Consider the following 21,648-nt stretch of genomic DNA (forward strand, 5'->3'; position numbering starts at 1 on the left):
ATTATATTATATTGCAGAGACTCTTACCCAAACAGTATTAAATGGGGGGGTCTTTAATTAATACCATATATAGAAAAACAAACAAAAGACCTCATTAAAGAATCATGAGCCACCTAGGACCAAGAGGTATATTTTCCTTTGCAGATACAGATTTGTTTGCCACATAGGATCAGAAAGCATATTGTGCAGCATTTTTTTTTGCACATACTGATTTATGAGCCACCTAGGACCAAACATACACTGTATTCTATAGTATATTGTTACTTACATCCAGCTGTAGAGATGATTTTCTCTTATCAGTGATGTCACAAGAGTGAGCCTACTACCATACATTATCAAGTAAAAGGAAAAACCAGCTCTGCTACATCTGTAACTAAAGGCTGATTGCCATATGTAACTGTTAAATCACATTTTTAAGGACACAGGCATTACTGAGAATCCAGATAAAAAGCTGCCAGAGCCAAAAAGAAAGATTAATATTTCATTGTAAGCTTCTCTGTAGATGAGGAGTCCCCCCCCCCCTCCGACCTCCCATCTGGATGGATGGAAACCCATAAAATAGAATTTCTGTTAGGAGTTTTCAAGAATTATGGGATTATGTGGAGCTTTACTTATGTAACAATGTGAATCCTACTTGTTATTTCTCTACTTTGCTGGGGGAGACTTGATATGGACTGAGCAGTTTCTTCTGAAGAGTAATGTGGGGACAGGAGGTTGGTGGGGGAGCCCCCTGTGCCATGCATAGGTGGGGGTTGGGGAATTAAGCAGAATCGCTGACATCAGCACTGCGGCAAAATGGACAGTTCCATCTGTGCTTCTGGAGATAAACCCCTACTTCCCTTCTACTCTCTTTACTCCTCTGCAATCTCTACTACTGCAGCATACTGGATAATTCATGCCTTCCAGGCAGGAAGAGGTTAAATCCCCCCATGTGATAACCTAAGTAAATGCTTTTTCCCTAGCTATTGATCTTGCCTCTCAGTATAAAAGCCAGAGCGCAGGTGTCCCTCCCTCATTCTCTCTCCAAGATGAGTTTTGGCTCAGATCATTACCTTTCCTCCTCATACAGGAAGATCTTTGGAGACCCTCCTAGGTCATCCAGTCGCCTTGGAGGGAGCAGCTCTTCTTCCAGGACAACCATCTCTGGTCCTTTTAGGTCCCACTCTGCCTCCCGCAGCAATGTCTCTTCCCAAGCTTCTTATAGGAGACTTGCCAGACCAGGTGGCTATGTGTCTGGAGAAAACTTAGACCTGACCCAAACTTCAGCCTTGAACAATGAGTTTAAGATTATCCGTACCAACGAAAAGGAGCAACTCCAAGGTCTCAATGATCGCTTTGCAATGTTCATTGAGAAGGTTCATAATCTGGAACAGCAGAACAAGGTGCTGGAGACTGAGTTGATAGCCCTGAGGCAAAGGCAAGCTGAACCCTCCAGGCTTGGAGAGCTTTACCAGCAAGAGCTTAAAGATCTCCGAGCTCAAATAGAAGATCTGAACACTGAGAAGGCTCAGCTCATCCTAGACAGGGACAGTCTTGAGGATGATCTCCAGAAACTCAAGGCTAAATATGAGGATGAGATCAGGATGAGAGAGGAAACGGAGTATGCCTTGAAGTCGCATAAGAAAGATGTTGATGATGCCACCTTGGCTCGCTTGGATCTGGAAAAAAAAGTGGAATCTCTGCTGGATGAGATCTCCTTTATGAGAAAAGTCCATGAAGAAGAAGTCACCGAGCTGATGGCCATGTTACAAGCCTCCCAGGTCTCTGTAGAAATGGAGATGTCCAAGCCTGATTTGACCTCAGCTTTGAAGGATATCCGTTCTCAGTATGAATCTCTTGCAGCCAAAAACCTACAGTCTGCTGATGAGTGGTACAAGTCCAAATTTGCCAACCTGAGTGAGCAGGCATCTCGCAGCTCCGAAGTGATCAGAGCCAGCAGGGAGGAGATCAACGACTACAGAAGACAGCTTCAGTCCAAGACCATCGAGATAGAAAGCCTTCGTGGTACCAATGAGTCTCTGGACAGGCAGATCCAGGAGATGGAGGAAAGACACATTGCAGAGGCAGCTGGCATGCAGGTAAGGCTCCTTGTATAGTGTCCTGATACTCTGGGTGGGATTCCTTGTTAGGTCATTTATGAGGACAGGGGCTGTAGAAACTGGAGGACCCTTTCTTGCTTGTCCTCATCATCCTGCACTGTGGAGCCGACTGCTGTCCATGGTGCTGATCTTTCTCTGCTGGTGCCCTAGAATCCGTGGTATTATTGGAATATACAGATTTATTATTATTGCACTGGTTTTTCTTCTGTTTGCATTTTCACATTTCCTAAACTTTTTCCCCATATTCAGTAAATACAAGGCATAAAGGGAAATATTCAGTTTATCAGCCAGAGCTAAGCTCCAAATCTTTGCTAATACTGCTGCTCCCCAAATAGGGGACCGGTTAGATTTTCCTTGAACAGGTTAATCTGCAATCAGAAAAATGACAGTAATGCATTATAGATGAGGAGCCTTATGTAACACATGCGTGCAGGCATTAGCACTGGAAAGTAAAAATAATCTCCAGGAAGGGAGGAGGAGGGCCAGGGAGTGGCAGAGGAGGCTAACAAAGGCGCCTCAGGGGGCTGACAGGGGTACAAGCCAGAAAGGGAGAGGGGCTGACAGATTGGTGCTTTGTATTTATTAAAAGTTAGTGGTTCTTGCTAAGGTTGCCATACTTATGGTGATTAAGGGCACAACAGCAGAACATGCACAATGTTATTAGGAGGTGTCTTTTCCAAGGGAATTGTTGGCTCTGTGTGTTCAGAAAGAAATGGTCACTATCCAAATATCTATCTAGTATCTATGTAATTATCTATCAATCTATGTAATTATCTATGTAGTTATCTATCTATTATCTAGTCTATCAATCTCATATCTATCTATGGTTATATCTATCTATCTCTATCTAACATTCTATCTATCTATCCATCTCATATCTGTTGTCTATCTATTACCTATGTAATTATCTATCTATCTATCTATCCTATCAATCCATATATTTCACTCTATGTACTATATGTATCTGGTGCTCAGTAGATCTCTTTTTGCATTTTATCTTCTTGTGTTTGTCACACTCAGATATATCTCTTAATCTTTTATTACTTCTGTCTATGGAATATCTATTATCTGCCTCTCTGCACCTATTTGCTTTACTCAGTATGTGCTGTTTTTGAGCAGCCTGTGTATGTATGTAGTTTCTATCTAATTTATCTCCATAACTCATATGTATTTACTGTTTGTCTTCCATTTGCCACTTACTTACCTGAACAAATTACATATATTACTGTCTTTAAAACAATTCTCTATACATACACCTTTCGTAACTATCTATATGTGATATCTATACATTTATCAAATATATCTATCTCACATTATCTATCTATACATTTCTCATATATATCTCTATCTCATATATACATCTATATCTACACATCTCTCATATGATGATCTATCATTTATCTATCTATCATTTATCTATCTATCTATCTATCTATTATCTATCTAACTATCTATTTCTCATTATCCATATATCTACTTACACATTCCACCCCTTGCTACTATGTTGTAATCAATTTCCAATTATATTAATATAAATACAATTAAAAATAGTTGACTAAATATTTATTTCAAGATGAATGAGACATTTGTTTAAGATATTGAAAAATCATATACTTATATATTAGAAACATTGTATAGTATTCTTTTTTAGATTGGATCCAGTCTTGTATCACATATTAGATCCACCCAACGTAACTTCCTTCGCCATCTTTAGAAGGGAGTGGCACCTTGTCTTTATTCCATTAGTCTTTATGGCATGGGACACAGCTGAGCTAATGACCTGGTTTTATAATCAAGGTGTTACAGAAGGTATGAAGGTAGAAGCGAGGTGTGAACAGCGTTATCCCAGCAACCAAACTCCTGGAGGATTCCATAGACTTAATTTCCCTGGCAACCTCCAAGGGAAACAGAACTCGTGTTAGCATTTCTCTTTCTCTCTGTTTCTTATTTCACGCTGGTTTACAGTAACAATATGTTATAAAGAACTATATGTAATTGGTAACCTAAAGGAAAAAATAAATCCATGGAAACCAGAGAGTCTGGTTTGACCTAACCTTAAATTGAACACAATAAGGATCAAATTACTTTATATATATCGAGAAAATTACACTGGTTAAATGGATAGTACGAGATTAAAAAACATACCTAATTCTTCCAGAAACAGCTCTGTTGGCTGTGTGTATTTACTTTAAATGTAATCACACTGAGGTGCAGTACCACACACCGCCACTAGCCAAAGGTGGCGATGTATTCGAACGATAACTGTGCTGCTCAGAAAAACAATTTTGTGATACTCGTTTCTAATTACTTCTCCCTAACAATACAATAAATCTGAAAGCTGCTAACCTCAATATCCCCTCTGAACTTCCCATCCCCCACAAAGCCACTTTGGTCCAGCTGATATAGGGGTATTTGATTGACTGGCATCTCACAATGAAGCATGCTCCTTATACCTCTATTTAATTTATTAAGAAAAAGGGATATTTTCCTAAAATGGAAATGGCCCTTATAAATCAGACTTCTATTCTGATTTCCCATTTATTTGCAGATGATGTTGGAATAGATTCTATTATTTTACCTATTTGCAAATCATTGTTTTGGCTCATCTTCTTTGAAGGGGAAAACTGCAACACTCTGATGGATCACACGTATAGCTAGAGATCTCTAAGTCTATACAGTTTCAAAGAGATGACCATGATCTATATAATTATTCATTGACGGTATTGACATATCGTTGCATTGTACATTTCCTTCACAGTTCCTTCGTGACACTTTTGTGAGTGCTTTGTTACGCTGGTGGCACGAATATTCTGATTGATAGAGTTAGGAATGGTTACAATAATACCCTAGGGGGCTATATAATTTTTTGCAATTGGCAGCTGGGTCAGACATTAGAAAGCAGCTCCATCGTTGATAACTTCAGCTATATCAAATGATATATTGTCTTCACTTTTTTTTTTGCATAAAATCTTTTGTTTCCAGCAAACAGACTAAGTTCATGTGTTAATAATGAAGAGTCACAGTGTAAATGCAATCAAAAGCAAGAGTATTCACCCTTGTGCACTCAGAGTACTAAACACACCAGATTTGTCAACAGCTTTTTTTTGTTTCAAGATAGACAAATAACATCTTTTATTTTAAAAACGAAAGGGTGTTAGAGAGTAACAGCCACAATATAAGTACATTTAGGAACATATACTGTATATATGTACACAGTCACAAAATACATAACCTATCTCATTGATCTCCAACATCTGTCTCTCCAGTTATGTCAAAACGGCTTCTCCCAGTATGTGCCGACAGCCGATGTACGTCAGCTGCCTAAATGGCCAAATATAAATATGTCTTCTTATTCATGTATTCACGTTACCCCCATCTGAGAGTCACACAGGCCGGAGCCGTGAGGACGACCATCTGTTAGTTTAGGAGGTGATTGCTTTTCCAGAACTGTGACTATATGTGCAAATTTATAATGGTGTAATGGATGCAAAAAGGTGATGATCCTGATTTTAATTCTTGATCCTGATTCTAATTTTAAGGAATGATAATATGAGCTTTGCTGCCTCTATTTTTAGCCAAAATATTTTATAATGTGGCGGGAATGCTGACATTCTGCATATTACAATCACTGTCTCTTATTGATTAAAGGACGCAATTAATCAATTGGAAAATGAACTGAGGAGCACCAAAGGTGAAATGGCTCGCCACCTGCGGGAATATCAGGACCTGCTAAATGTCAAGATGGCACTGGACATTGAAATAGCAGCATATCGGTAATTTGTGTTCCTAATTCTGCGAGTCTATGAAACGATAGTTATATCTGTGAAATGTGCAGGGTCATGTGTATAATGTAACATTGAGCACAATCTTTCTGAAGTCTAGTCACTATTTCTATCAATTCCAAAACATTACTTTAGGCCTCCTTCACACGCCCGTGTTTCCAGCACGTGTGTCATCCATTATTTTCACGGATTCCACATGTACCTTTTATAGCCTGTGGGGCTGCTCACCTGTCCATGTTGTTACACAGATTGTGTGTCCATGCGAACCACAAGGAGACATGTCCGTTTTTCTCCGGCAGCATGGCTGACAAGGGTCAATATAAGTCTATGTAAAACACATTCAGCACACGGATTGTATCATTGTGCCGTCCATGTACTGTACGTGTTTAACATTGCAAAGTATAGGAGAAGCTTTGTACTTTACTTCTTTATTAATATCTGATCACATATTGATGGTAAAAATGAACACACTGGTGACACATGGATGACACACTGGTAACACATAGATCACACACTGACACATGGATGACACACTGATGACCCGTGGATGATACACTGGTGACCTGTAGATAACACACAGATGACCCATTGATGATCCACTGGTGACCTGTGGATGATACACTGGTGACCTGTAGATAACACACAGATGACCCATTGATGATCCACTGGTGACCTGTGGATGACATACTGCTGATCCAATGAAGAACACACAGATGACACATGGATGACACACTGGTGGTGACACTGATGACCCATGGATGAAACACTGGTGACCTGTGGATGACACACTGGTGACACGTGGATAACACACTGGTGACCTGTGGATGACACACTGGTGACCTGTGGATAACACACTGGTGACCTGTGGATAACACACTGGTGACACATGGATAACACACTGGTGACACATGGATAACACACTGGTGACCTGTGGATGACACACTGATGGCACATGCATGACACACTGATCTTACACTGATGACCCATGGATGACGCCCTGGTGATGACACACTGGTGACCCATGGATGACACACTGCTGATCCATTGAAGAACACACAGATGACACATGGATGACACACTGGTGGTGACACTGGTGACCCATGGATGACACACTGGTGACCTGTGGATGACACACTGGTGACACATGGATAACACACTGATGGCACATGCATGACACACTGATGATAGACTGATGACTAGAGTTGAGCGATACCAGCCGATACTTGAAAATATCGGATCGGAATGGATCGGCCGATCTTAAAAAAAAAGTATCGGTATCGCCGATTCCGATACCGGGAACCAATGCAAGTCAATGGGGCCAAAATATCGGAATTAAAAAAAACCCTTTCTTTCCTTGTAGGTTAATTCTACATGAAGAAAAACAACTAAGAATAATGTAGAATGTATTGTGGGAGGTGGAGGAGACATTAAAGCCATAGAGGTTTAGCCCAATCAAATGGAATAGCAGGAATTAAACTTTTTTTTTAAAGACGTTAGGAGTTACAAAGATATTAACTATGTTAGCCTCATTTATATTTTGCCAGACATGTATGTCTTCTTCTTTCTTCTTTCTTCTTCTTTCTTATTCTTCTTCCTTTTTTTACCTTCTTCTTCTTATTCCTTTTTTTACATTCTTCTTCTTCTTCTTCTTCCTTTTCTACATTCTTCTACTTCCTTTTTTTACATTCTTCTTCTTATTCCTTTTTTTACATTCTTCTTCTTCTTCCTTTTTTTAAATTCTTCTACTTCCTTTTTTTACATTCTTCTTCTTCTTCCTTTTCTTACATTCTTCATATTCTTCTTATTCAACAATTATTATTCTACATATTCAACTTCTTCATCTTCTTCCTATTCTTCTTCATCATATTCTTGTTTGTGTCAGGCATTCCTGTAGTTGTTATCTAGAAAAGTTAGAAGTTTACACCTTCCGTTCTGCCTGTCACAAAAGATTTACATCAGGATTTGTCCGCGTTCAGTTTGGCCTGCAGCAGCAGGCCTTTTCCAGGGGCACCACGAGGAGGAACGGACTCACCCCCATACACTGCTTAGTCTTCTTCTGCTTATAAATAAGATAATATTATTTGCTCAGAGTATTAGTCTTATGCTTAATGTTCTTCTGCTTTGTTTTTTTATGCTTCTTTGTCTTCTCTCTCTTGTTGTTCTGCATCTTGGTGGTTGTCTTCCTGTTCTTTGTCCTCTTGAACCAGCTGACGGTACTGGCACCCGGAGGGGCAGCAGAAGGAACAAGAGCCAATGGCACAACCGAGGACCAGCTGACGGTGCTGGAACCCGGTTACTAAGCAGGAGGTACCTGTGCTACAAAGCACTACCAAGGACCAGCAGACGTTGCCGGAACTCGGATACCGAGATGGAGGCACCTAGGCCAAAGGCTCTGACGAGAACCAGCTGACGGTGCTGGAACCCGGAGGGGTAGCATAAGCTGCAAGAGCAAATGGAAATAGCGAGGACCAGCTGACAGTGCTGGCACCCGGAGGGGCAGCAGATGGAATAAGAGCCAATGGCACAACCGAGGACCAGCTGACGGTGCTGGAACCCGGTTACTAAGCAGGAGGTACCTGTGCTACAAAGCACTACCAAGGACCAGCAGACGTTGCCGGAACTCGGATACCGAGATGGAGGCACCTAGGCCAAAGGCTCTGACGAGAACCAGCTGACGGTGCTGGAACCCGGAGGGGTAGCAGAAGTTACCCCTGAAAAGCAAAGTTGGCATGCCGCAAGCTGGCCGCAGTTACCGAATCACACAGTCCTACAGGGGGTGCTTGTCCTACTGGCACTACGGAACAAGCCTTTCTTACCAGAACCCGCAGTCCACATAGGAAGCACCTAAACTGCTGGCACCCTAGCCTCGGCTAACCCAACCGCAACACGACATGGCAACTTGGGGTGGTAAACTGACATTGACACTTCCCGGAAACAGCAGGCAGGGCTGGAACCAAGCTGGGCAGGAGGGAGTACCCGTGCCAAAGTCAGTTATGAGCAGCAACTGGCGATGTTGGAGCCCAGGGACAAGCACTTAGCAGGCTGAGGCCTGATGTGCTGTCAATTGGGAGGCAGCAGGACAGATTGCCATCAAAACAGCAGGGGAACAGCTGACGTTACTGAACCCCACAAACACAGGAGCTAGTGTTTTACTCTGTGAAGACGGCACTTCCGAGCAACAACTGGCTGTGTTGAAGCCCAGAGACAAGCACGGAGCAGGCTGAGGCTGCATTGAAGAAATTTTAAGATCGGTTGTAGACTTCTACTAATTTTAACCAAGCTCCACTTAGGCCTGTGGCTTCACTGATTTTCGTATTTCCCCTGTCCTCCAACCCCGCCAGTTACAGCTCCGAAGTGGCGTCTGCACAATCCACACTTGTTCCTGTGTTACAGGTGTTCAGTCCGGTCAGTTAATCCCCTGATGTGTGTCCGGCAATGTCGCCTGCTCTGTCCACATTCCCATAACTAGTGGACAGAGCAGGCGACATTGCCGGACACACATCAGGGGATTAACTGACCGGACTGAACACCTGTAACACAGGAACAAGTGTGGATTGTGCAGACGCCACTTCGGAGCTGTAACTGGCGGTGTTGGAGGACAGGGGAAATACAAATATCAGTGATACTCGTATTTCCCCTGTCCTCCAACCCTGCCAGTTACAGCTCCGAAGTGGCGTCTGCACAATCCACACTTGTTCCTGTGTTACAGGTGTTCAGTCGGGTCAGTTAATCCCCTGATGTGTGTCCGGCAATGTCGCCTGCTCTGTCCACATTCCCATAAGGGAATGTGGACAGAGCAGGCGACATTGCTGGACACACATCAGGGGATTAACTGACCCGACTGAACACCTGTAACACAGGAACAAGTGTGGATTGTGCAGACGCCACTTCGGAGCTGTAACTGGCAGGGTTGGAGGACAGGGGAAATACGAGAGACAGTGGAGCCACAGGCCTAATTGGAGCACGGTTAAAAATCAGTAGTGGTACGACTGTGTAGGCAGCAGGAGACTTTGCCATCCACACAGCAGGGGATCAGCTGACGTTACTGAACCCCACTGAGACACGGGAGCAAGTGTCTCTTTCCGTGTGGAGGGCACTTCCGAGCTACAACTGGCTGTGTTGAAGCCCAGGAAATAGGAGGGTGTAGGCAGAGGCCTACTGTCTTTGGAATGTGGAGACAGCAGGAGAGACTGCCATCCACACAGCAGGGGATCAGCTGACGTTACTGAACCCCACTGAGACACGGGAGCAAGTATCTCTTTCCGTGTGGACGGCACTTCCGAGCTACAACTGGCTGTGTTGAAGCCCAGGAAATAAGAGGGTGTAGGCAGAGGCCTACTGTCTTTGGAATGTGGAGACAGCAGGAGAGACTGCCATCCACACAGCAGGGGATCAGCTGACGTTACGGAACCCCACTGAGATACGGGAGCAAGTATCTCTTTCCGTGTGGACGGCACTTCCGAGCTACAACTGGCTGTGTTGAAGCCCAGGAAATAGGAGGGTGTAGGCAGAGGCCTACTGTCTTTGGAATGTGGAGACAGCAGGAGAGACTGCCATCCACACAGCAGGGGATCAGCTGACGTTACTGAACCCCACTGAGACACGGGAGCAAGTGTCTCTTTCCGTGTGGAGGGCACTTCCGAGCTACAACTGGCTGTGTTGAAGCCCAGGAAATAGGAGGGTGTAGGCAGAGGCCTACTGTCTTTGGAATGTGGAGACAGCAGGAGAGACTGCCATCTCCACAGCAGGGGATCAGCTGGCAGTGCTGAACCCCACTAACACTCGAACAAATGTGTTTGGCTCTGTGGAGACGACACTTCTGAACACCAACTGACGCTGTTGGAGCCCAGGATTAGGCGAGGAGCAGGCTGGGGCCTGTTGCTTTTGGCAGGTGAACGCAGCAGGATACTTGCCATCTCCACAGCAGGGGAACAGCTGGCAGTGCTGAACCCCACTGACACTCGAACGAATGTGTTTGGCTCTGTGGAGACGACACTTCTGAACACCAACTGACACTGTTGGAGCCCAGGATTAGGTGCGGAGCAGGCTCGGGCCTACTGGATTTTGGCAGGTGAAGGCAGCAGGAGACTTGCCATCTCCACAGCAGGGGAACAGCTGGCAGTGCTGAACCCCACTAACACAGGAGCTAGTGTGTTTCTCTGTGCAGACGACACATCTGAGCGACAACTGGCTGTGTTGAAGCACAGGGATTATAGTTCAGGTGGTAGAAAAATGAACACACCAGCAGACCTGGATACAGTTGCCAACCACTAATTTAGTCTGTAAGAGGAATGGCAAAGTCTTTGGAGATCCAGGCCTTGTTCATTTTCAGAAAAGTCAGCCGGTCAACATTATCGGAAGATAGTCGCGTGCGACGGTCTGTTAGTACACCAACTGCGGCACTAAAGACACGTTCCGATAATACACTGGCAGCAGGGCAAGCCAGCACCTCCAATGCATACTGGCTAAGCTCTGGCCATGTATCCAGCTTAGAGACCCAAAACTTGAAGGGGGAAGAGCCATCTGGGAGTACAGTGACAGGGCAAGACATGTAGTCTGACACCATCTGACGGAAGCGTTGCCTCCTGCTGACTCGAGGCGTCGCTGATGGTGTAGACAATTGTGGTGGACACACAAAACTTTGCCACATTTGGGCCATAGTGGTCTTGCCTTGTGCTGCGGCGCTGCCTCTTCTCCCTCTTTGTGCAGAGTTTCCTCCACTGCCTCGACGCACAGAGCTGCTTTGTAAAGCACTAGCAACAATGCTGTCGGGTGGAATGGAAAACATTATGGACTGCACCAGTGACTCTTCGTACTCCCGCAGTTTACGCTCCCGGTTCAACGTTGGTATGAGCCTTTGTACGCTGTCCCGGTAGCGAGGATCTAGGAGGGTGTACACCCAATAATCAGCCGAGACGAGAATGTGGGCGATGCGGCGGTCGTTTCTCAGGCACTGCAGCATGAAATCAACCATGTGCTGCAGACTCCCAACTGCCAAAGAACCGCTGTCCCCTGTTTGAGGCGTGACCTTGGCCTGCTCTGCATCACCCCACCCTCGCTGTACATACTGAGTAGAGGTTTGTGTACCTCCCTCCTCTGGAGAGATGTCTTCCTCCTCCATCGACTCCTCCTCATCCTCCTCACAAAGTGTCCCCTGCCTAGGACTTTGTGAGGAAACACGTAGCGCAGACTGTCCAGAAGCAGATGGCATTTGGGACTCCTCATCCTCCACCTCTTCCGAAACCTCATCCCTTAGTGCTTGCAGTGTTTGTTGAAGCAGGCAGATAAGGGGGACAGTCATGCTGACTAGTGCATCATCTGCACTCGCCATCCGCGTGGATTCATCGAAGGCACGCAAAACGAGGCAGATGTCCTTCATAGAGGCCCACTCAATGGTGCTGAAGTGTGAACGGCGCACAGTGCGACTTGTTTGCGCCTGATGCAGCTGGTACTCCATGACTGCTGCCTGCTGCTCACACAACCGCTCCAACATATGTAACGTTGAATTCCACCGGGTGGGTAGGTCACATATGATGCGATGTTCCGGAAGGCCAAATCGTCGCTGCAGAGCAGCGAGGCGCGATCTTGCCGTGCTGGAACGCCGCAAGTGAGCGCACTCTATGCGGACCTTGTGCAACAGTGCATCAAGATCCGGATAGTCCCTCAGAAAGCTCTGCACGACCAAGTTAAGCACATGTGCCAGACATGGGATGTGTGTGAGGTTGCCTAGGCCAAGAGCTGCCACCAGATTTCGGCCATTGTCACACACTACCAAGCCCGGCTGGAGATTCGCTGGCCCAAACCACACATCGCTCTCCAGCTTGATAGCATTCCAGAGCTCCTGCGCTGTGTGGCTTCGATTCCCCAAAGAAATTAATTTGAGTACAGCCTGTTGACGTTTGGCCACGGCTGTGCTCATATCGGTCGTAACAGGCTCCTGCTCTGCTGTTTCTGAGGAACTTGAGTAGGAGGAGGAGTCTATGTGTACAGACTGGAGTCCTGCAATCCGTGGCGTTGGAAGAACACGTACAGCGCCACTCTCCAGATCTGTACCCGGCTCCACAACATTGACCCAGTGGGCAGTGAGGGAAAGGTATCGTCCCTGTCCGTGGTTACTGGTCCACGCATCGGTGGTCAGGTGGACCTTGCTACTAACGGCGTTTAGTAGCGCATGTTTTATTTTGCCCTCAACATGTTTCTGCAGGGCAGGGACGGCTCGCCTGCTGAAATAAAAGCGGCTGGGCACGTATTGGGGGACTGCCAATGCCATTAAGTCCCGGAAGGTGTCAGTGTCCACCAGCCTGAATGACAGCATTTCAACTGCCAGAAGTTTGGCAATGCCAGCATTCAGAGACTGTGCTCGGGGATGGTTTGCCGAGTAAGGGCGCCTTTTATCCCATGCCTGTGCTACCGATGGCTGTGATGGATGGGAACGTGCTGCTATGGGTGGAAACTGACAGGGTCTCCGGACAACAGTGGCAGAGGTTCTTCCTTGGCGATCCTGAGAGGAAGCCGAACCAGCAGTGTGTGAGCTGGAGGAAGAGGCCCCAACAGGAACTGAAGAGGTGGTAGGTGGTGCTGTACGTTGGCCTACGTCTTCAGGGTGTCTCTGCAACTCCAACTCGTGCTTGGTGCGCACATGTTTCCACATATTTGTGGTATTGAGGTTGCTGACATTTCTCCCTCTTTTGACTATCTGATGACACAGCTTGCATTTGACAAAGCAAATGTCATCTGCAACTGTGTCAAAAAAGGAACACGCACTGCAACTCTTGGGAGCGCCCGTTTTGCCTTTGGAATGAGGAATGCTCCTAACGGGTGCAGAAGTGGAGGGTACAGGCAACCAAGTCTTCCCCCTCCCTCTGCCTCCTGTTTTGGCCGGTAGGGGAATCTCTTCCTCCGAGCTGCTCCCACCACCTTCCTGTTCCTCACGCCATGATGGGTCAAGGACCTCATCATCTTCCCTCCCCTCTTCAAACAGCTGCTTCTCCGGGGTTGTCTCGCCAGCACCGTACGCACCAGAAAGTGGCAACTGAGTCTCGTCATCATCTGATGCGTACTGAGGTGTGCTGACCATAGGCACTGGCCCACTCGCCTCTTCAGATTCAGAGGGACAAAGAAGTTGCGCATCACTGCATACTCCCTCTTCTTCACATTCAGGAATGCTGCTTGGCTGGCCCCCTCTTTCCAAGCCAACAGATTCCGAGAACAGAAGTAGAGACTGTGATGGCTCCTGTCCATGTCTCTCTGACGGCCTGGGCACTTTGGCAGGTGGTGAAGAGACAGATGGTTGCTCTTCGGTGCTCTGGTCCTGAGAGGCTGTGGAAGTAATTGAAGTTGATGCGTTAGCTGCCATCCATCCGACAACGGCTTCAATTTGTTCCTCCCGCAGCAGTGGGGTACGTTGAGGTCCTACAAAGCTGCGCATAAAGGACTGTTGCCTGCTAAAACTGGGGGATGCTGATCCACTGGTGCCCGCAGCAGGCCCAGAATCCCCACGTCCTCTACCTGCAGAATCCCCACGTCCTCTCCCTGCAGAATCCCCACGTCCTCTCCCTGCTGAAACTCCACGCCCCCGCCCACGCCCCTTACTCCCTGCCTTCTTCATCTTGCAAGACTGCTTAAGATAGGCAGAAAAGTACAAAGGGGGGCCTTAGTGTGCTTATTCCTGAACAGCTGGTTACAGGTACAAGAAACACTAATTTTATGAAGTGTGTGTGTGTGGACTACACTTTAATAGGAGCTGATGTGGCCTACACAAGTTCCAAATGTAGTGTTTGGTGAACTTTTTTTGTGGTTTCTTTGTTGGAAACAAACTCAAAGTATGTGAACAAAGAATTGAAACTGATAGTATCACCAACTTTTTGGAGCTATTACAATGCAGGCAGGTAACCTACAATGCAAAAGATGAGGCTCCAAAAAAATTGGGTAATACTAATCTGGCTGCGCCGGCAGGGCACAAGCCAGAAAAAAAGGCTCCTCTATCTACTCCTATATAGTGTTTGCAACCAACCAATGTTGATGGATACGGATGGATGCACACTAATAGGAGAAGAAAAAATGAGCTGCACTCAAAGACAAATATGTGTGAGGCAGTGACGCACGTTGAGCGTCCTACAACCAGACGTAGCTGCAGGACACTCTACTCAGCGTGAGCTGCACTCACACACAGTCAGAGACCTCTCAGACAGCCGTCAACAGTGCAGCTAAGTGGGCACTGGCACTGACAGGCTGCAGAAAGGCTCCGCTGTGTACTCCTATATAGTGTTTGCAACCACCGTAGATGGAGACGGATGGATGCACACTAATAGAAGAAAAAATGAGCTGCACTCAAATACAAATATGTGTGAGGCACTGACGCACGCTGAGCGTCCTACAGCCAGACGTAGCTGCAGGACACACTACTCAGCGTGAGCTGCACTCACACACAGTCAGAGACCTCTCAGACAGCCGTGAACAGTGCAGCAAAGTGGACACTAGCACTGAAAGGCTGCAGAAAGGCTCCGCTGTCTACTACTAGTATTTGCAACCAACGTATATGGATACGGATGGAAGCACACTAGATTGAAATTATGTAAAAAATGCAGCTCAAAAATTAAAAGATGTATGAGGCAGCAGTGATCACACTGGGTGGCCTACAGCCTGACGTGGCTGCAGGACCCACTCCACAGCGTGAGCTGCACTCACACAGCCCTTGCAGACAGCTGTGAACACTGCTGCTAGGGCAAAGAAGGCTACAGTGGTGGTTTATGTAGCCTGGGTAAAGCACTAGATGTTTGGTGGAATCGCTATTTCTAACTGTCCCTCACAGTCTTCTACAGCAGCCTGTCCCTAACTGAATTCCCAGCAGAGTGAACCAGAAATGGCGGCTGCAGTGGCTTTTATAGTGCATCATGACATCATTTCAGCAGCCAATCACAGCCATGCCAATAGTTAACATGCCTACATGCCTAACAGGATGTGCCCACACTTCGGAGGATTCCCATTGGCTTAATCAAAGCAAGCAGGCTCATAGCATGATGGGAACTTCCGATTCCGATTCCGGAATCCGATATGACAAAAGTATCGGAAGTCAGTATCGGAATTCCGATACCGCTAATATCGGCCGATACCCGATACTTGCGGTATCGGAATGCTCAACACTACTGATGACCCATGGATGACGCCCTGGTGGTGGCACACTGGTGACCCATGGAGGACACACTGGTGACCTATGGCTCACACACTGATGACACGTGGAAGACGCACTGGTGACCCATGGATGACACACTGCTGACCCATTGATAACGCATGGATGACACACTGATGACACTGTTCCAAAACACTGACCAGTACCCTTCTCTTTAACTTTAATTTTTTCAATGGAAAACATGTTTTTACAGTTAGAAATGAATTATGCATGGGGCCTGAAAATTATGCATTTGGCTGGACTTGCATATATATATACAGTGTATATATATATATATATATATATATATACATGTTTCCAGTTTTTGCTCTTATTTTATTCCAACTAACTAGTTGTAATTTTTTTATTAAACCATACCCCATACATTCCTCATTTAGAAATGTGTAGCCTGTTAGCCTATTAGGACCCATTTAGCAGCCCCGGCTATCCGCAGTGCAGGACAGCTGCAGAGTAGCTTCGTCCAAGTGAATGAGTCAGTAGTGGTTCCCTGCAAAGGCAGGTGGCAAGGGGCTGCAGAACTGAATCTGTACTGCGGGCCCTTCATTCCCAGGATCTGTGGGTATCTAAGAAGATAAATCCCCCAGTCATAAAGTATTGGCATATACTGATGACATGACATTATTTTATGAGGTGAGAATACACCTGAAATGGGGACCAATGGGGAAGGGAAAATGTGCACTGAACGGTGCGTGTTAATTATGCACTCTGCACTGTGGGGGTTAGAGGAGGACATAAAGGTACGAAGTCTGGTCTGCTTAATGGATGGTGTCTTAGACATAGGGCAATATGTGCCTAAAGATCACTAACATGTAAATGTGGTATTCCTTAAAGGGGTTATCCAACACTTTTTTTTTCCATGGGGCTAAGAACTGACTAGTTAAAAACTACCTGCCTGTTCTACCCAGTACCGGCTCAGAGTAATCAAAGACCGCTGGTGCAGTCGATTCTACAGCTCATGTCCACAGAGATGTTCTTCCTCTGCTGAGCTGGTCAGTCAACATAGTGTTACTGCCGATGTCATGCTGATTGACAGCTGGCTCCCTGCAGTTATGCAGCAGGGAGCCAGCTGTCAATCAGCATGATATCGCCAGTCACGCCCCATCAACAGAAAAGAATGTAAAATAAGTAGCTACACTCTCAATGTATCATCAGTGGATTCCACTGAATCGCTGGTGGAGATCGGTGCCGGGTTCAACAAGCAGGTAGTTAGCTATTACCTGCCTGTAAGTTGTGAGGCACATGGAAAAAAAATAGTCCCGCATAACCCTTTCAACATTGTTAATTTTTCTTATGATTTTTTTTTTTCAGGAAATTGTTGGAGGGTGAAGAAACCAGATTTAGCACCAGTGCAATCAGCATTATGCCTCCAAACCCATCCCAGAGTTATTCTTATCAGCCCCGAGCCCATATTTCATCCTCCTCCAAGATAACATCTTCCACAAGAAAAGATGAAGCAGATGCGAGCAGCAAACTAACCTCTAAAACATCTACTCACAGGGGAGAAACCTATGAAGAAATCATTGAAGAAACTGTTGTTTCAACCAAAAAAATAGAGAAGTCAGACCAGAACGAAGGACTAAATGGCAAACCTTAGGCAACTAGTCATTTACTAATTTATCCCTTAGAATTGTCACTTTGTCATGGATTCGTTCCCTCGTACAGTTCACAGCTATTGCTTGTATCATATATGGTCACAAAAGTTTTTCTAAGAATGTGCATTCATGTTGAAATCACATTGTAAATGAATTCTAGGCATGTAGTCTATGACCCCTTGGCAATTCGAGAACCACAAGTCCTAGTATTGTAGGTCGGAGAGACATGTCATAGGATGCACTGGCCGACTGTAGACGATACTAATGGATCTTAGATGCAGAACCAATGGAAAACATTCACATACTTTTCATGTTTTATTTTGTTCCATTTCTGGTGTGTATGGATATGGAAGATAGAAGAAACATATTTTCTACCTAGAGGTAGTGGGAAATTTAACCTAGATCCTTCATATTATGTCCATGCAGAGTGTAAATTGAGGCAAAAAATAGGTTTTCAGATAGGCTGAAGAATTTGGAGAAAAGTCTGCATGTTTGTATGTTTCATGATTTTGCTCCAGATTTTAATCTCTGCATTGCAAAGCATAAAATCCGCAGTGTATCCTGTACCACAAATTAACACATTTTGGATCTAAAATCCGCATTGCAGATCAATTTCCATGTGGATTTTTTTCTGCACCGTGTGAGATTTGCTAAAATCCCATCCACTTTGCTGCTACTATTTTACGCTGCTGATCCTTCTGCCTCAAAATCCGCACAGAAAATTGTCAGCGTATCTACCCAAAATGGACGTATCCATAAGTTTTTTTTGTTTTCCCTTTCCAGAAATAGCGCCACTTCTGCTCATAGGCTTATTGTAGCTCATCCCCGTTGAAATTTAATGAAAATATCAGGTTCATGCTGTGGTGGTGCTGAAAAATAGAGGTGCTGAAATTAATCTTGACCCAGATCCTTTTCTTTTTTTAACCGCAACTTAATAAGAAAGATTGGTTAAACAATTCATTTTAGCTATTCTAGTAGTAAAAGAAAATTTGGGCTCAAACTCTGATAGATGCACCAAGGTTATGTGCACATGGTGTCTTTTACACGCATACTTTGTGAAGCAGAAGATGCTTCAGGAATATGCAGGAGGCATTTTTCCAGAAGCGCAGTTTTTTATCACCTTCTATGATGTTTTTTTGCGGCGGCTATGCCATTTGTGTTTTTTTTTAATTTTATGTAAGAAAAAGTGCTGACTTCCAAGCAGAAAATGCCGGAAGAGTAGACAGGTCACTTCTTTTTGCCGCTTAATGGCTTTTCAAGCTTGCATTGGTTAGAAGAAGTTACAAAAAAACTGAACATGTGCACAAAAAGTCGTTCTGACATGGAAATAATTTTTTTTACCGCTTGGAACCCGTCTGAAAAAGATGCCTTGTGCACACACCCTATGCTGGGTTTCTCCCACACCAAGGGCCATGACCATGCTGATATGATGGATGCATGATGCAGACTTCTAGATATCATGAGTAGACTATTCATTCCATAGTGTATTGTCATAGCCACCCATTATTGAAAAAGCACATCACTCCTTTATCTCCTTCTTAGTTTAGGACACAGTCTAAAATGTGCACTTAGTACTTAGACAATTGGATGTATGGTAACTAAACTAGTGTCCAATTCTAGTGGAAATGAATGGAAATGTGGGGACCAACAAAATCTAAAGCACATTGGAATTTGTGGGCATTTCAGATGATCACAACCTGTTTTTCTGATAAGCCACCAACGTTTTCTTCTAGAACACCTAGTACTGTAATACACAACTACGGTAAGTCACCGTTCTCCTACAAAGCTGGTAGCGTTACACGAACACTAATATTATCAGGCTAGTTACAACGAGATGACTTAGGACAGAAGCCGGTAATGAACTGCGATATACAGCAAAGTGAGACAAAATACCATCTAGTTGGAGGAGTCACATACATGGTGCAAATCAAAGTTAAGGCATGTGCCCAAAAAGACTCAACAGCATGTCTTAATAATGCCTTACGACTAGTGACATCCTTCCAATTACTGTCTTGATGTATGTTTGATATTTAACCACTGGTGATGTGGCAATGATTAATGGCATTTCTTGGGGCATTTTTTTTTAATTTTGTACCCTGAAATGTTGAAATAAATGCTAACAACAAAGAGGGGAAGTAACATTGTTGTGCCTGCAGATAAGATACATAATAAAAGTCATGAAATCAAACCATGTGTCCTTCTTTAGTTGAGGGCGTGAATAGGTTTCCGGGTACAAAATGTGTTAGATTGCGATTCTAGAATATCAAGGGTAAATATCAAGGTTTAATAGCAAGGCTTATTTATGAAAACCATTAATGGTCACAGCTTTACTTTATTTGAGTTTTCATCATTAGAGCTCTGTTTTTTGGGGAAGTAAGTGAGCCTCCATGATGGGGTCTATTTATATTGATGGCCCATCCTTAGAATAGGTCAATATCTGATCAATACCGGGCACCCCCACTAATCAGCTGTTCCTGGTGTCGGATGGATGTTTCGATTTGTGATCAGCACTGTCAACGGACTAGTGGCAGCGCCGGGTTCTACACATTGGCCCCCTATGCAAATTGTTAATCTTGGACAACCCCCTTTGACTGCTTAAGACCTTTTATGGAGAATGGATTGTCTTAATCTGCATGTACTGGAGTCAATGTGATATTATGACAATCACTTTCTTGCAAGACACTGATTTTAAGATTATAATGTTTATTGCTTCGCCTAATACAGGATACAAGGATTATGCAAAGAGGGGATGATGATGACAGCCATGTTACTAAGCATGACGGCCACAGTTGCTCTCTTTTTTTTCTGCGCCCCAATGTCAATCCAAAAAATGGATTTTTTTCAGCTTTAAAATGATACACAAATAATACCAACCTAGCCTACGCTCAGGGCAGTACCGCACTTCTTGAACCCTGGCCAACCATTAAGGCAAATCCTAGATTTCCTGAGGTTCATCCTCAGTACTCTGGGTCACAATTCCCTTCTTGGTACATACTGTTAGGCGTTTCTGCGTCTGCTCTACAGGAATCCAGAGCCTCACATTCTGCGGTCTCCTGCTGTCTTTCTACTGCAGAGGAGATTACTTTGCAGCAGACCACTCCAGAGACTAAGTCCCTCTGTGCTCCTTCTGGGCATGCTCATGAGACGATCTCCCATTGGAGATCGGGAGTCATGTGCCCAGGTCCTGTTCCAGATCTCACTGGTCCATCTCGGGTATCTGGATGGTCCCTCACAGCTATAAAATGCTATGTGTGAATGGTGACGGATGTATGATTCTGGTGACTGACTTATTATGAAACCCCTTCCCTCTGATATTACGCATGTGGTTAGGGAATTAGTTCAGTAGTCTGTGCCAGTCTGTGGCAAGCCTTAGGCCACTGTGCACACCGCACCTCTGCACTAGTGTCCGACATAGCGCCTGCTTTGTAGCTGTGTCGTCCAGTGGCAGTGTCCTGCGCCGCGTTGCAGTCCTTCTTGGCATTCGCTGTAGCGACGCCGCACACACGGTAGGTCAAGACGGACGCAGCCCCTCTGTCTTAGTTCCTGCTCCTGTGACCTTATACCATGTGTGCATTTACCTGAGGCCTGTGACTCTAACAGGCTCAGCCTTTTGTATGTTTTTGCTGCGGCGCTTCTGTGTGTGAACAGAGCCCGCTCTGCGCACTTCGGTTGAAGTTGAACCCGTGCGCATTATATCGCCATATTGCTCGTCTGCCATTACTCAGCAGTGGTTGTAACACCTACTGCACGGTGGACCCCGAGCGGCGAGCGCACTTTAGTATTATTTTTATTTAGTGCGTTCTGCCGTTCCGAACACATACTACCCTTTTGTCTCTGACTGGTCCACAGTTAACCTGTTTTTTAGAAGACGCAAACAGTACTGGCTCCAGGTTTCATTGAGGTCTAAGTAGGGGCGTACAAAATATAATGACACATCACTCCTCAAATTATGGTGGTGCCTGGATAAGGGTAACCAATCCTTAATC

The 21,648-nt window shown here is 45.1% G+C and overlaps 1 protein-coding gene across 1 annotated transcript; it reads left to right on the forward strand.

Moving 5' to 3' along the window:
• Window positions 1-931: 931 nt before the first annotated feature.
• INA (internexin neuronal intermediate filament protein alpha) lies at window positions 932-19,850 on the forward strand. Its single transcript, XM_073546560.1, has 3 exons — window positions 932-2,078; window positions 5,748-5,872; window positions 17,379-19,850. The coding sequence occupies exons 1-3, from the start codon at window positions 1,029-1,031 to the stop codon at window positions 17,662-17,664; spliced, it is 1,461 nt and encodes a 486-aa protein (XP_073402661.1). The 5' UTR covers window positions 932-1,028; the 3' UTR covers window positions 17,665-19,850.
• The last annotated feature ends 1,798 nt before the right edge of the window (window positions 19,851-21,648 follow it).

The sequence above is a fragment of the Dendrobates tinctorius genome, unplaced genomic scaffold, assembly GCF_039654945.1.
Source record: "Dendrobates tinctorius isolate UK_male_01 unplaced genomic scaffold, ASM3965494v1 ptg000149l, whole genome shotgun sequence".
NCBI classification, from domain to species: domain Eukaryota; kingdom Metazoa; phylum Chordata; class Amphibia; order Anura; family Dendrobatidae; genus Dendrobates; species Dendrobates tinctorius.